Source organism: Barbus barbus, assembly GCF_936440315.1.
Source record: "Barbus barbus genome assembly, chromosome: 18".
Classification (NCBI taxonomy): domain Eukaryota; kingdom Metazoa; phylum Chordata; class Actinopteri; order Cypriniformes; family Cyprinidae; genus Barbus; species Barbus barbus.
Window position 1 is genome coordinate 12,968,668 of NC_136746.1, and position 14,650 is coordinate 12,983,317.

The 14,650-nt window shown below is 40.0% G+C and overlaps 1 protein-coding gene across 1 annotated transcript in view; it reads left to right on the top strand.

Moving 5' to 3' along the window:
* Positions 1–14,650, top strand: part of camkmt (calmodulin-lysine N-methyltransferase) — a 124,314-nt gene that overhangs the window by 93,128 nt on the left and 16,536 nt on the right. The window contains exons 8-9 of the mRNA XM_079440106.1: positions 527–601; positions 6,594–6,657. Of these exons, the coding sequence (XP_079296232.1) occupies positions 527–601; positions 6,594–6,657 (139 nt within the window). The remainder of the gene's footprint in view (positions 1–526; positions 602–6,593; positions 6,658–14,650) is intronic.

The following is a 14,650-nucleotide window of genomic DNA, read 5'->3' on the forward strand; positions in this document are numbered from 1 at the left end:
TAACCACTCTCTCCCCCTCTCGTCTCCTCTCCTCTCTCTTGCTCTGCACACTTCCCCCTCCCTGTGTATTTACACTGGGCTGATGAAGTGAAAGAGTAAACGTATAATTAGCCTGCATTACTTTGATTGTTTTCTTTAGAGATTAGGCTTCCTGTCAGAGCGCGCGGTTTGAGTGGGGTGAAGGTCGCGTGTGATTGGTTGAGGGAGGGGGGGGTGGATTCGCTTTCTCAAGTCAGTGAATAAGCAGCATGGACCCCCGCTGAGAGAGGAGATTGTATTTCCACAAGACGTAATTTTTGTTTACTGACTGTTAGTAATGGCTAATTAATAATCAGATTTGCTTGTCTGGAAACTTAAAGAATAGAGAGAAGACGATCGCCTCCAGACAACGGCGCAAGTAAAGCGAGTGTCAGGTGTGTGAAATGTCTCTGGATGCAGAATTATGAGGGATTACGGGGGTGAACGATAAATTGCGCAACAGGGTTGATGACACAGCAGCTATCATCCTGGTTCTGTCCTCTTTCAGGGTGGTGAGATGGGACAATGAGGCCGATGTGTCCGCTCTGGAGGGTCGCTTTGATGTGGTGATGTGCGCTGACTGGTAGGTTGATCCTTTTGTTGAACTGTCACTTCTTCAGAGATCCACCGTCACCCAAAACATGACACCTGTACACAATTGCCGCGCAACACCACCAAAACAGGTTTCTTCAGGCCTTTTCTTTATACTGCTATACGATTCAGAGCAAGTGACGAGATTCTCTACATCTGTCCAGACTGGCCGTTCTTACAGCTATTACAAAATAAATATCATATCTCACACTTTACTAACATCTCCAGCCACAATATGTCTACACCCTCAATAAAACTGTGCACCTTGTGTCCCGGTGATGTGGCATTAATATTCCTGCGCCCGTAACGCTTATCAGATGGCAGCCATCAGCTCGCGGATGGCACTGCATTATTTCCCCTCCGCCAGGCATTTCCATTTTTCAGAAATTGCTTCTTTTTCATGCTTGGCGTCCCAGCAAATGGATGTCTTAGGCAAATTGCAAATAATTATGCCTGTGCAAGGAGAGAAAGAGAGCGAGGGAGAGATTGTGGAGCAATACAAACATTTCAATTAGCCAGGTCCTGAACATGTGGAACCATTGTTTTTTTCTGTCTTTTGTGTGTCTGTGTAAATGTATTGTTGTGTGTGCATTACACTAGTCTTTTACAATCATTCAGATGTAAATTTTACTACTGGTACATTCAGACTTCATTATGTAATGCAAGAAAATTTTATGTTGCTTGAATGCTATGTTAGATAGTTTGGGGAATCCAGCTTAAGGAATATTACCAGTTCTCTTTATTTACATGGTCATGTAGTTGATAAAGGAATGGTTCACCCAAAATTTAAAATTCTGTCATCATTTGTTCACTCATGGTGCCGCAAACCTGTGTTACTTTATCTCTACTGTATAGTAGTGTGCTCCGGGTGTGTGTTCACGGTGTGTGTGTGTGTTCACTGCTGTGTGTGTGTGTGTTCACTGCTGTGTGTGTGCACGTTGGATGGGTTAAATGCAGAGCACGAATTCGGAGTATGGGTCACTATACTTGGCAGTATGTCACTTCACTTTTATAATTCTTTATATAAAGTGAACGCGCTCCTATGTTTTTTATGAGCCCACTGACTTTCATTATATAGTCAGAAAAAAAAATTGAAACAATCTTCTAAATATCTTATTTCCTTTATTCAGAAGAAAAAGTCATACAGGTTTGGAACGATATGAGGGACAGTAAATTCATTTAGTGGTGAACTGCCCCTGTAATACATTTTACATGTTAAACTGTGTTCCAGTAATGTAATGTTTGCCAATATTTTATGCACTTATATTAAACTTACACATTAAATGCACAGAAAATGTCCAATGAATACAGGAGATTATTAGCAAGATTGTATTGGTTCGTGTATTCATGTCTGATTCTCTGATTCTTATTCCTGCTCTCATTGCGTGTTATAATAACCCTAATTAGTACTCTAATTATAGACATTTTCAAATCATACACATTTTCCTTATCAACTTTTTCCTTAACACTATTATAGTTTATTACATTGTTATAAGCCCAGCTCTAAACAGGATGTTCTTTGGCATTGTCTCTATCTAGCACAAAGTGGTGAGGCTGGTGGAGGCGGGGTATAATGATACCTGTGTGTTCTCTGGCGATGATCACTAAAGCCTGGTACAGCCTACTATTATTCTAATGTCAGACAAATGGCAGCTAATACGCAGGTAAAATGTGCAGCAGAGGGCCAGCATGAGATTCATTTGTGTGTACTAAGGAGATACTATGTGTGTGTGTGTCTGTGTTGAAGAGAGAGTGAGTGGAAGAAGGTACGTGAGGATGAATCATGCCGCGTTGGCTGTCCCCCCGTTGCTTGCACTGGCAACTCATCTGTAATTGCCGTCGTCAGGAGAGTGATCGCTCGGCGATTAACGAACATAGCCATGCTGACGATCACCTGCGAAAAGGTCAACAGCCACACTTCTGCTCCGATTAATTATAGTCTTTCAGACAATCGTCAAGAAAGGCAGGATGTAATGCGGCGGCGCTCACACTAGGAGAAGAGAGATAGAGAAAGAGACGTAGTCTCAGCTATGATAGCAAAAGGTTCTTCCAAAAGACAGCCCTCTGCTTCACCTCATCTTTGTCTTCACAAGACAATCCTTTTCTTGTTAGAAAACTATGTTTTGTAGCTACGCTAAGAATTGACAAAAGCATTAAATTAACACTCAAGGCCCACAGCTCTTTACTTGACTTGTGAAGCTTTGTTTAAAGCGATATTTCCTCACTGCTGAGAAGGTAAAAGACTGATATGCTGTTTCTAATCAGAAGTTTCCATGTGTCTCTTTCACATGGGCCTGTTTAACATTGCATATGTAATGTACTGCTAGTCTTTTAGTAGTTCTGTGTTGTTCCTGTTTCCTGTTCCTCCCATCATTATTCCCTGATTGTCTCCATCTGTGTCTCCAACTGTAGTATAGGTACTACAGTAAATGTATAGGTGTGTAGTATGAATGAAAACCTAAACACTACATCTGCCATGTTGTCATTGTCATGTGACCATCTCTGCCATTGACAGCTCTTCGTAATTGTATAGTCTAGTGTCCATCAGGTGAGCATAGAATCCCACGTGAAGCAGTAGGTCTTTTCTTGTTTTCCTGTTTCAGAGTTTCTTGTACTTTTGTTATGTTTTTAAAATGGCTAAATTTGGATCCTGCTTGCCCTTGTTTCTGAGTTTTCAGAATTGCACCACAAGAAATGTGTAAATGAAACATCAGTGAAACTGCAACGGCAGAGTTAAAAAAAAAAGTAAAGTGTTTTCTTGTTTACTATATTGAATATTTCTTAAAAAATGGCCATAAATTGTAAAAAAGGTTGACGAGAGTGCACCTTTGAGAACTACAATAATTGCTGTAAAATAATCTTTAAAATAATTGCCTTTTTTCTTTTGATAATAATTAAATTATTATTATTATACGGTTGCGATTAAATTATTATTTTTTTCTCTCTAGGTTGGCTGTGCTTATTTGTAGAGCTGGACAATTTGGCCAAAATGTTGTGATTATGTATCAATGTGATTATAAAGTAATGATAATAATAATAATTATGTAATCTTAAACGAATGATAATAATAATAATTATGTAATCTTAAACGTGAGACCATCAAGCTTTTTTGGCCTAAAACTGCATAGAGAGAGAGACCTTAAAGCATCTCTTTTGTTGACAACAGCCAGTTTATAAACACTTCTCATTACAAGTTTGGGAAGATGGTTAGCATATGTTTATTTCCAAAATTCAAGTTATAAGCAACCCAAACCCACAGCATATCCAGAAATGAGTTCCATGCTGTTCCAATACACTGAGAGCACTGGATCATAAGCTGCTCATGTGTAAAAATCGCAAAGCCCTACTCATAGATTGGCCTGACATCCAGCTTCACTTTGCAAATGTTTGATAATGTATGTCAAATAGATATATCTTGAGACATTTATTCAGTGTTTTCATTTGCATTGATATGGAATGTACATGAACTACTGATATTTTAAGTTTCATATACATTATATAATCTGTGTTAATGACTTTATAATGGAGGTTTAAACCATAACCCATTTCTGTTCAGCTCCATTTCTATAATGACTACATGTAAACATGCTTGCAGGGAGTCTGTTTTCAAGTGCTATGTAATGGCGCTCTGGAAAAACACGGTGTATCCCATCACTTAGATCCTTAGTTGGAATCACAGTAACACCAGGCTAGGGTCAAGCATGTGAAGAAGCAGTCAGCCGTGCTCCACGATAAGTGAATCAGTCATCAGCATCCTCCACTTGATCCCTCCAGCAGTTCCCATGCTGATGGGTGCCTGACACTAACAGGTGAATCTCCCAACAATGTGTGTGAGATTCCCTTAGGTGAAAACAGTTGTTGTGTAATCATGTCTGTTGAATTTACTAGATGAACAGTTAAGTGTGTGAGTGTGAGTGTGTGTGTGTTTATAGTCATGAGAGGGAACATCTTTTATTGATGTCTAATAAATGGCAATGTTTTTTGACCTCCCACAGCAACTGAACCATAAGTGAGAGTGCATGTCTCTTAGAGATCCCTGGTTTATGCTGCTTTACATACACACACACACACAGAGCACTGAAGCACTTCACTACACGAACACACACAGTGTAATTTAGGCAGCTGGTGTGAATTCTTGCAGTGGTCTTGTTGCTTCTTAGCTTCCTCTAAGCTTCCTGTGTCTGTGGACTCAAGATAAAAGCTTTTGTGCCCGTTTACTTTTATTTGTTTATTTATTTTAGTTTTTAAGGAGTTACTATGTTATTTAGCTGATTTCTTTCTGTCACCTTTTCTTGTTTACTTTGCCCCTTGTTGAGCGTGCCGGCTCATTATGTGATTTTCTTTTCTTTTTTCTTTTCACATTGTGTATTTTCAGAGCACCTTACCTTAAAAACCTAAGTATGATATTTTGTGTCACCTGTCTAGCTGTATTGTTTAGCCCTTCTAACTATAATAGCACACAGGGAAAAAAATAAAAAATAAAGCAACACATAAAAGTGCTTTAAAAATAGCACAAAAATGGGACTGGTCAATAATTTTTCCAATAGCTCTGAAAAATGGTATAATTTACCAGTTATTTAGATGTCGTTTAGATAAATTGGTCATTTACAGCATTTCAGTGTTGATTTCTGTACAGTTCTTTGTGATTTCAAGGTTTGAAGCTTCATAAAATTTTAGTTAACTGAATTAGTAGATCGATAATTAACAAACAAACAAACCAGTGAGAATGGCTGTGAGTGTGAGAATATGTGGATCCTATATATGCACTGTTCACACAAGCCAGGCAAGAGAGAGGGATTTGAATGTCAGTTAACCACTGGTGAGGATGACGACAACAATTGTGACAAGCAAATCTTGCGTCCCAAAGCTCTGACACACTGCTGGTGCTGTTGTGGATGGTCATTATCTTTTTAATAAACAGAAAATACATTTAATTAAAGGAGAAAGAATGAAAGGCAAGTATTACATCATTGACAGGTCAATATATGGAAGTAAAGGAGGAAGTACTATTGGTAATGTGGGAAGGGTTTTGTTTGACGTACCCTGTCAAGGCCAGTGTGTCAGTCGAACATTCCTGCACTCTCACCCCTAAACTCACCCTCTATTGTCCCGACTGACCTACTCCACCCAAAACACAGGGTCAAAAGTTGAACTGCTAATGAAACGCTTCAAGCCATCAGACTCGTGACCGCTAGACGTGGCGAGTTAGATCACAAAAATAAGTTTTAATCAACATAACTCTGACCTTTGACCCCTAGCAAACAAGAGCAGTGTTTTTAGCAGGGCCAGAGGTGATTGGACTAAAAAGTTTACAAGTAAATTCACTCTGGAACATGCTTTGCTCTTGTAAAAATAGCTTGTGAATATGTAAAAAGCACAAGAATATGTACAGTTACTCTTTTAAAAATGCTGTTTAATTAACTTTCCATAGATCAAAGAACAATGTACTGTATATGCAGGCTAAATAATTTTAATGTTTTTTTAAAGAAGTCTCTTACGCTCACTAAAAATACAGTGAAAACTAATATTGTAAAATATTATTACAATTTAAAATAACCGTTTTCAATTTGAATATATTTTAAAATGCAAGTTATTTCTTTTATGGGTATGTATTTATATGTTTGTATTTGTATGTAATGTGTATTTACTGCGTATAATTGTGTGTGTCACTAAAGGGTTTTTCTTTTCCTGTTGCTTTGTATTACTTTGTATCATGTTAACGCCACCTTATACTTCCTTGATCTTTCATCTCTGCTAGCGTGTGTGTTTTACCTTTGATTTGAATGCTGTCACACCACTGAAACAAGATTTGTTCACATCTCTGGAAAAAGAGCATCAGCAATTTTTTTTTTTTTTTTTTTGCCGTGCTGCTGGATTTATTCGCAAACAGTGAAAATAAATAGCCTGCTGTTTTATCTGGAACCATTATCATTGCAATGCATTCTAATCTTTCAAGTTTTTCTGTCTTTCTCTTTTTCTCTTAGTCTGTTTCTTGACCAGTACAGAAGCAGTCTGGTTGATGCACTAAGAAGATTACTGCGACCTAATGTAAGTGTGTGTGTGTGTGTGTGTGTGTGTGTGTGTGTGTCTCAGTAATTAGTTGGCATGCAGTGATTGAGCGTGTAATGGAATGGCAGGATTAATATCATGTAATACTTTAATACTTATTATGTGCAACTTAGATTGGGTCATCTCATCTATTTTATGCACTGCACTAATCATAAGACCCATAAGTCCTCTTTCATGCCCTCTTGATATAAGACCCTGAACAGCAAATGAAAAACACTTCAAAGATAACAACGGATTTATATTTATCTTTAAGGTTTTTCATGAATCGTCTTTGATATTTGATGTCTTTATGTAAAGGGCTGTGGTGTGCTGTGTGTGTGTGTGTGTGACACAGAGAGAGTGTATGTGAGAAATGGTAAAAAAAAAAAAGAATTATATTTTGGTGTTTTTCAAGCAATCTTGATTAACTAAATTCTTGTTTATTTAATTTGTTTAATGTGAAAACATTTTTTAACACGCGCATCACAGGAAGATTTTCCCATGAAAATAATAGTCATGGTAATATTTTTTTTATATATATATATTTTTATTAGTGCTGTCAAATGATTAATCGCATCCAAAATAAACGTTTTTGTTTAGAGAATATATGTGTGTGTGCTATGTATATTTATTATGTTTATATAAATACACACACATGCATTTATATATTTAAGAAAAATTGTATGTTTATATATTAAATGTATTTATATATAATATAAATTATATGATATAAATATACATTTAAGTACATGTAAATATTTTCAAAATATATATTGTATGTGTATATCTTTATATATTCATGATAAATATACACAGTACACACACATATATATTATGTAAACAAAAACTTTTATTTTGGATGCGATTAATCAGGATTAATCGTTTGACAGCACTGATTTTTATAAATTATTATATATTTATATAATAATATTTTTATGATTATAATTTTTTTTTATTATTTGCATATTTTAGGGTCTGTAAAAGGCTAACACAAAATCCATACACAAAGTATTTGGCAGCAAGGTGGCAGCAATAAATTTGTTTCCAAGACAAGTTTTAATGTGACCTCCATATGACAAAGAGGAGAAAGCTGTTGGTAATTGTTAAAACTTTTTATCAAAGTACTAATTCTCCTAGTCAGGTAATAATAATGTGTCAAAAAAAAATTACTCATTCAGTAAATGAAAATATCTTGTTTCCCTGGCTTGAGTTGAGAAGTGGTAAAAACAGATTTATTGTTGTGATTTTCCCCATAGCCTTTTGACCAAATGTTTGAGCCGATTTATTGAAACCAATTAATTTTCCTCCTAATGACTCTAATTTGTTATTCTAAAATGGCAGCAGACCATCCGGCCAGCATACACAGCTGATTAACACATCTGTAGATATGCTCTTTGTGTATGTGTGCGCTTTCAGCGTACGTCCCGCATAGAGCTTGTGAAAAAATGAAAACATCTGTTGTATTGAGATGATCCTGTTCTCGTATTAGTAGTTGTTTGCTTCATTTGTGTCGTTGCCCATTTAATTAAAGCAATAATATGAACAAAATATGAAATAATATTTAAAACCGAAGGATTTCAAAGAAACTTTGAACCTTTTGGGTAATCCTCTTAGCTTGCCTAGTTGGTCTGGGCTTGTTGATCTATAAAGAGAGGGGATGCGCTTCCAGCCATTGATTGGATTAGGTGAGCTTTAATCTTTTTGTTTATTATCTAATATAATACCTGGGAGAAATCAAATAGAATGTAATGATGCAAACTGCCACGTGCGGCAAGTGGGCTTTGAGACGCAGTGGAGATGAGCTGGGCCGGATGGAGAAAAGAGCTCAACCCCCACACTAAAAGCTTACCAGTCTACCACACATTTCATTTGAAGGATTAAAATCTGCTTGCTAAAATTTTCTTTATTTGGTCATTTACTAGGCCGTTTTTTAAAGCAAGTCACAGTATTTTGACTTTTTAGGGGAACCAACCTAAAAATAATTTACAGCTGTCTCTGCACATTTAAACAGGATAACAGTATTTTAATAATAATAATAATAAATATAATTGCTAATCATTTAATTATGTTATCAATAATATATACACACCACACACACACATATGTGTGTATGTATCTATGTATGTATATATACAGTGCCCTCCATAAGTATTGGAACAGTAAAGACAAGATTTCTCTGTTGGCTATGGAGTCAAGACATTTGCAAATATGATTAAAAGATGAATATGAGATAAAAGTACAGAATGTCACATTTTATTATTAGCCGTTTCAACACATATATGTTTTACCAAATAAAAAGAACAGCACTTTTAGAGTTCATCCCACTCATTGATGTGAGCATAAGTATTGGGGCAGTTGAACATAAGGCAGATATAAAAGATTAAAAGCTATTGTTTAGTTGCAGAGCCCTTGCGCACAATCACAGCAGGGAGTCTATGACCCATAGACATTACCAGACTCTTGGACTCATCTTTTAAAATGCTTTTCCCAGCCTTTAATGCAGCCTTTTTTTCCTCAACATTTTTGCTTTCCCATCACTTAGATGTAAGAATTAGCTCTTATTTTATCATTTTATTTTTAGGAAATCGAATCGTAGGGATTCGATATTAATTTGATTAATTGATATTAATCAAAACGTCTAATTTATACTTTATCAACGATTGTGCAGCGAGCGTTAAAATCAATATATGTTAACAATTCTGTTTATTTCATGGCCACGATAATAATACAGAATTGGTTGGGTAAATTTATGAGCACAGGTAGCGGCTCTGGGCAAAGTTTTGGCATGAATATTACACAACAGAAGACAGGAGCTTTCTTTATAAATGAATCAAAGTTTATTTGCTAACTGTTACTCTACAATACAACTAAGCTAAATAAAACAAAACACACATATACACACATACACGTTGCAGGCAATGAATTGTTGCGATTTGAAAACAGAGAACTCAAATTTACTTTTAAAGATGAATGCAACCCAGGTTCAGCAAAATATGAAGATATTTGATTACTTGCTCTGAGTTGAGTTGACAGCTGATCTGGTGTTTCCACATGTTCCCGCGTGGCCTAAGGAAACCTCCGGGGCTGCTGTTGACGTCGTGCATGAGGTCACTGGGGATGCCCTTCGGTGATAGGTTGGCTTCTCTGTGTCATAATGACACTCTTATGAAGTTTGTTTGGAGTTCTTATGGCTTCAGGTGTTAAAGTTTCTTTGCTCGGAACTTGGAGGCATGCGTGGATTCTTACCAGATGGTATATGGCTGAGAGCGCTTAACAGCGCGATCAAATGATGAAGGCGAAGTTTCAAGCAAGTCAGCGAGTGAGCAAGCTATGAGCAAAAGCTTTTTTGTCCATTTTAAACGGACTGATTTCAGTACGCCCACTAGAGGCTTCTTCCAATCAGATTGTCCTTGTAGAGTGGAGCCCTGCCCCGCGTGGCTTCTTTCCATGCATACATTATTGGCTTAGTTATTTTAGTTCCATGAAGATAACAAAATAACGAAAGCAGATTTCTATACGTGTTGTAATCATACATTATGATGCTAAAAGTTAACTTTCATCCATACCAACTTCTTGCCAATGAAATCAGCTCTCGTTCAACATCAAACATCAGGTATTTGGCATACACGAAGTACAGTTGGGCAAAAAAGTATTTAGTCAGCCACCAATTGTGCAAGTTCTCCCACTTAAAAAGATGAGAGAGGCCTGTAATTTTCATCATAGGTACACTTCAACTATGAGAGACAGAATGGGAGAAAAGAATCCAGGAAATCACATTGTAGGATTTTTAATGAATTAATTGGTAAATTCCTCTGTAAAATAACGCTTATTTTTGTTTACTGTGTTGAGAGGTGCTGAAATCGCGTTTGGTCTCGTACTGTATCGCGTATCTTGTCAGTGTGTGCACTTGCTTGGCCATTTTTAGTTGATAAACAGGAAAGTGGGTTCAAGCACCAGCAGAAGGCAGTGCAATGAAATAGTCTTTAAGAGAAGCAGTCTATCAGCGGAAGTTTAAAATCAGCTCGTAAGTGTATTTACTTGTCTCAGTGTTTAGCGCATTTGCCGTTGCTAGGAAACGCTTATTTTTGTTTACTGTGTTGAGAGGTGCTGAAATCGCATTTGGTCTCGTACTGTATCGCTTATCTTGTCAGTGTGTGCACTTGCTTGGCCATTTTTAGTTGATAAACAGGAAAGTGGGTCCAGCTGAATTGAAATGGTGATTTGTTGGATTGGTATAAAAAAGGTTATTATACCGCGGCTTTAGGCTTTGCCCTGGGTTATCGAAAAATTCAGGAAACGGGTACAGCTGTCAAAAGCCTCACAGGGCTGCCCGTCATGATTGAAGCAGTGGGCAGAGCGGTCAGCTCTGAGACTGAGACTATTAACTGCACTATGGATACTATCACGGAGAAGCTTTCGGATTTGAAAAGAAAAATTGATGGATTTGGAGACCAGAATGGACAAAGAGAGTTGCTGTGAAAATTGGAATACGGCTACTCTCCCCAAGACCAAAAAATGTTATCTTCTTTCGGCTCTTTCATACCAGCACTGCCTCGGACAAGGTCGTTGTTGGAAAACAACCCCGGGAAGAGCACTGCAGTGTGACGCTCTTGCATTCCTCCCTCCTTCCACAGACACCTGCAGATTGTTGACTCTGTCTGGGTCCTGATCAAGGCTGTCTCCATAGCAACGTGCTGTGTCGCTATCACATTCTGCGGACTGAGACAACTTGATTTGAATGCCAGCGTGGCGGCTCTCCAGGCACATACACACACACATACACAGATATGCATTCACCTCCCCACCCCCGATCCCTTGCCTTCGCCGCTTTGTACCGCCAGCCTGACAAGCGGGTCCGACCGGCGCCGAGAATGGCTGCAGGACCGGATGGCTGCTTGCCGGAACTGGATTACTCCCCTGTTGCAGTCGTGTGACTATGTTGTTGATTGACTATGTGCTTTTTGTTGCTGGGGTGTTTTTCCTGTTCTCACACTGTACTCCAAGGAGCATAGTCTGTGAATTATTTTTTTTCTCCCCCCTTTCCTCATGTCAAGCTGTATCTCTTCCTATAATACCTACATTTCACTGCTGGTTATACTCTGTATGATTATGTATGTGACAAATAAATAATTACTTAGAATGTACTTACTTAGAACTTGTTTCTGCTGTGTCATTGGGAGCTGGGAGGCATTCTATCCACTTCGTGAATTCGCAGACCATGGTGAGGAAGTATTTGTTACCCCGTGTTGACCGTGGCAGGGGTCCTACCCAGTCTATTTGGAGGTCCGACCATGTGAAAGTCATTCCTTTCCTTGCAGTGGGGCTCGGTGGTTTGGGTTTGCTGGTTGGAACTGGCAACACACCAGGCATCCTTTTACATATTCCTCTACGTCTTGCTGCACGCCAGGCCAGTATGCTACTTGCTTGAGGGTTTCATAGGTGGACTTGGTATCCCGCGCATGGTGCATCATGGGCGTGTGTCAGCATCATCCTGGCCTTGAGGGACTACGAGCTTTGGCGCAGTGAGAGGCTCAGGGACATACGTGAGCACACCGTCGCTTAGATGCAGCATGTGCTTGATGGAGTGGAGCGTGTGGAGCTTGGAAATAGGATGAGATAAGGGATCGGAAATGTGAGCTGCCATAGTTTGCTGTGTTGGATCCGCAGTTTGGAGGGTGAGGAGATCGTTAGCAGCGAACTGAGGTGATAGGGCAATGTGGGAGGAGGTGGGGGCCTGTACGTCAGTGGGCTGTTGGTGGCGGGTAATGGCTGCTAATGAAGGGTTGGGTGGGAGGGTTTAAAATGTCCAGGACGATCTGTGTAATGCACCTGCTTTGGCAAGGGCATTGGTTTGGTCATTGAAGTCTTTGTCTTGTCCTGGTTGACGTGAATGACCTCAAACCTTTTTCCAGTAAACGACAATGTCATGTTCAGTGACAATGGCATCGCCTGCTTGGAAGAGTTCCTGGTGCTTGACAGGCTTGTTGTTAGCTGTCTTGAATCCATTCTGTTTCCATCCAGCTAAATGGTAGGTGAAGCTGAGACGGGCGTAGTTTGAATTGGTGCAGATGAGGAGTTCTTTGATGTTGTGGGATGCAGCCATTTGTGGTGTGATGAGGATGGCTGCTATTTCTGGGTTTTGCAATGAGCGAGGGCCTAAGTTGAATTGTTGCGGTGGGCAAGGGTTGTTGTTGAACCAGACCGCTCCCGCTTTTAAATTGCCCATGTAGTTGTAGGAGCAGCCATCGACATATGCTGTGGGTATCCCTTCACACACATTGTCCTTGAAGTACCTGTGATTTGTCAGTTGAGGTTGTGGCGGTTCTTTAGGTTCCACTGAGGTGTACAGCATATCCGTTGAACAATGTTGGCGGGACGCTAGCCCGTTTCCAAGTGAGGATTTGTAGTTCTGGGCATATCTTGCCTCAACCTTCCTTCCTTGGAGTGTCATTAGCCAGGTAGCTATGCGTGCGTTGGTCACCACGCCATCTCTGATTCGTTGACTGTTGAGGAAGGTGACAAGTCTCGATGATGACTTTTCTGTGCATTGATGTAATTGGAGAAACGGTGGATAGCCCACACAGTGCAAAGCAACGCCTTTTCGCACTTATAAAACTTGCATTCTGGGGGAAGCGACCACTCGCTTGTCTTTGTCATGGAGCTGGTATAGGCCTGCGCTGAGGCAATGATTAGAGAATCCAGCGTCCAGATAGAATTCTTTCCCTGGTCTGGGTAAGCCAGGCACGGAGCAGAGCACAGGCGCTGTTTGAGCTGGCTCATCGCTGTGTCCTGGGCTTCCGTCCAAACGAAGGGATCATCCTTTTTTCTTTTTTTTTTTTTTTTTAGGAGGGAGGTTAGTGGTCGCGCAATGTCGGTGTAGTTTTCGATGAACTGTCTTGAGTAATTGCACACTCCCAGAAAGCTTCGCAGCTCAGAGATGTTAGACAGCGTCTTTATGCTTTGGATTGCTTGGGTGCGGTTAGACTGTGGCTCGATGCCGTTTCTTCCTACAAGCAGTCCAACATAGTTCACCTTGGTTTTGCACCACTGTCCTTTGTGAAGGGCGATCTTGGCTCCGGCCGTTGTCAGCTGGTTTAGGACATGATCGATTTCCTTGAGGTGGTCTTTCACACTTGAGCTTTTCAGTAAAAGATCATCTATGTAGACAAGGTTTACCTACAACCTTGCTTTGTTCAGGAAGATGTTGAATTCTGCTGGTGAGTTGGCATAGCCGAAGGGGCACCGGGTGAAGGTGTACTGTTGATTGCCAAAGGTGAATGCCAGCTTGTGTTGTTCATCGAGATGGACAGGGATCGTCCAGAACCCGGAGGCGACGTCCAGTGTGGACAGGATCGTCGAGCCTTTGATTTTGGGAATTTCTTGGTCCAGTTGGGTCATAGGCCATCGTGACAATGGTATTTGCTGATTCAACTTGCGATAGTCGATGGTGGGCCGCCATTTGCCGTTGGGTTTTAGGACTGGCCATATCGGGGCAGAGTATGTGCTGTTACAGGGCCAAATGACCCCCTTTTTCAGCATGGAGTCAACAATTTCTTGCACTGGCTCATATGACGGTATTGGAATCTTGTACTGTCGCACAAATGTGGGTGGCACATTTGGGTTTGTCAGGATGCGCACAGTGTGGATGTTGGTCAGTCCACAATCCAGGGAATCCTTTGCGAAGGAGTCCTTGTACTTGTGCAGAGCCTGTTTGAGTCCTTGGCGATCCACTTCACCATGGAGGGCATCCGCCTCACTTAGGATCTGTTGAATTTGTGCGTCGAACCCGGAGTAGGGTTCTTCTGCAGTTAAGTCATTTGAGGGGCTTTGGGCCCCAATGGTAACCTGTGTAGGTGACTCTGTCGCAGGCTGTATTGAGACAGTGTAGACAGCGAGATGAATGTCATCTGTTAGTTCTGAACAGCAGACACTTTCTCTGGACACCAGCAGAATGGAAGTGATGGCAATGATTTCATGGGGTTTTGTGAATGTT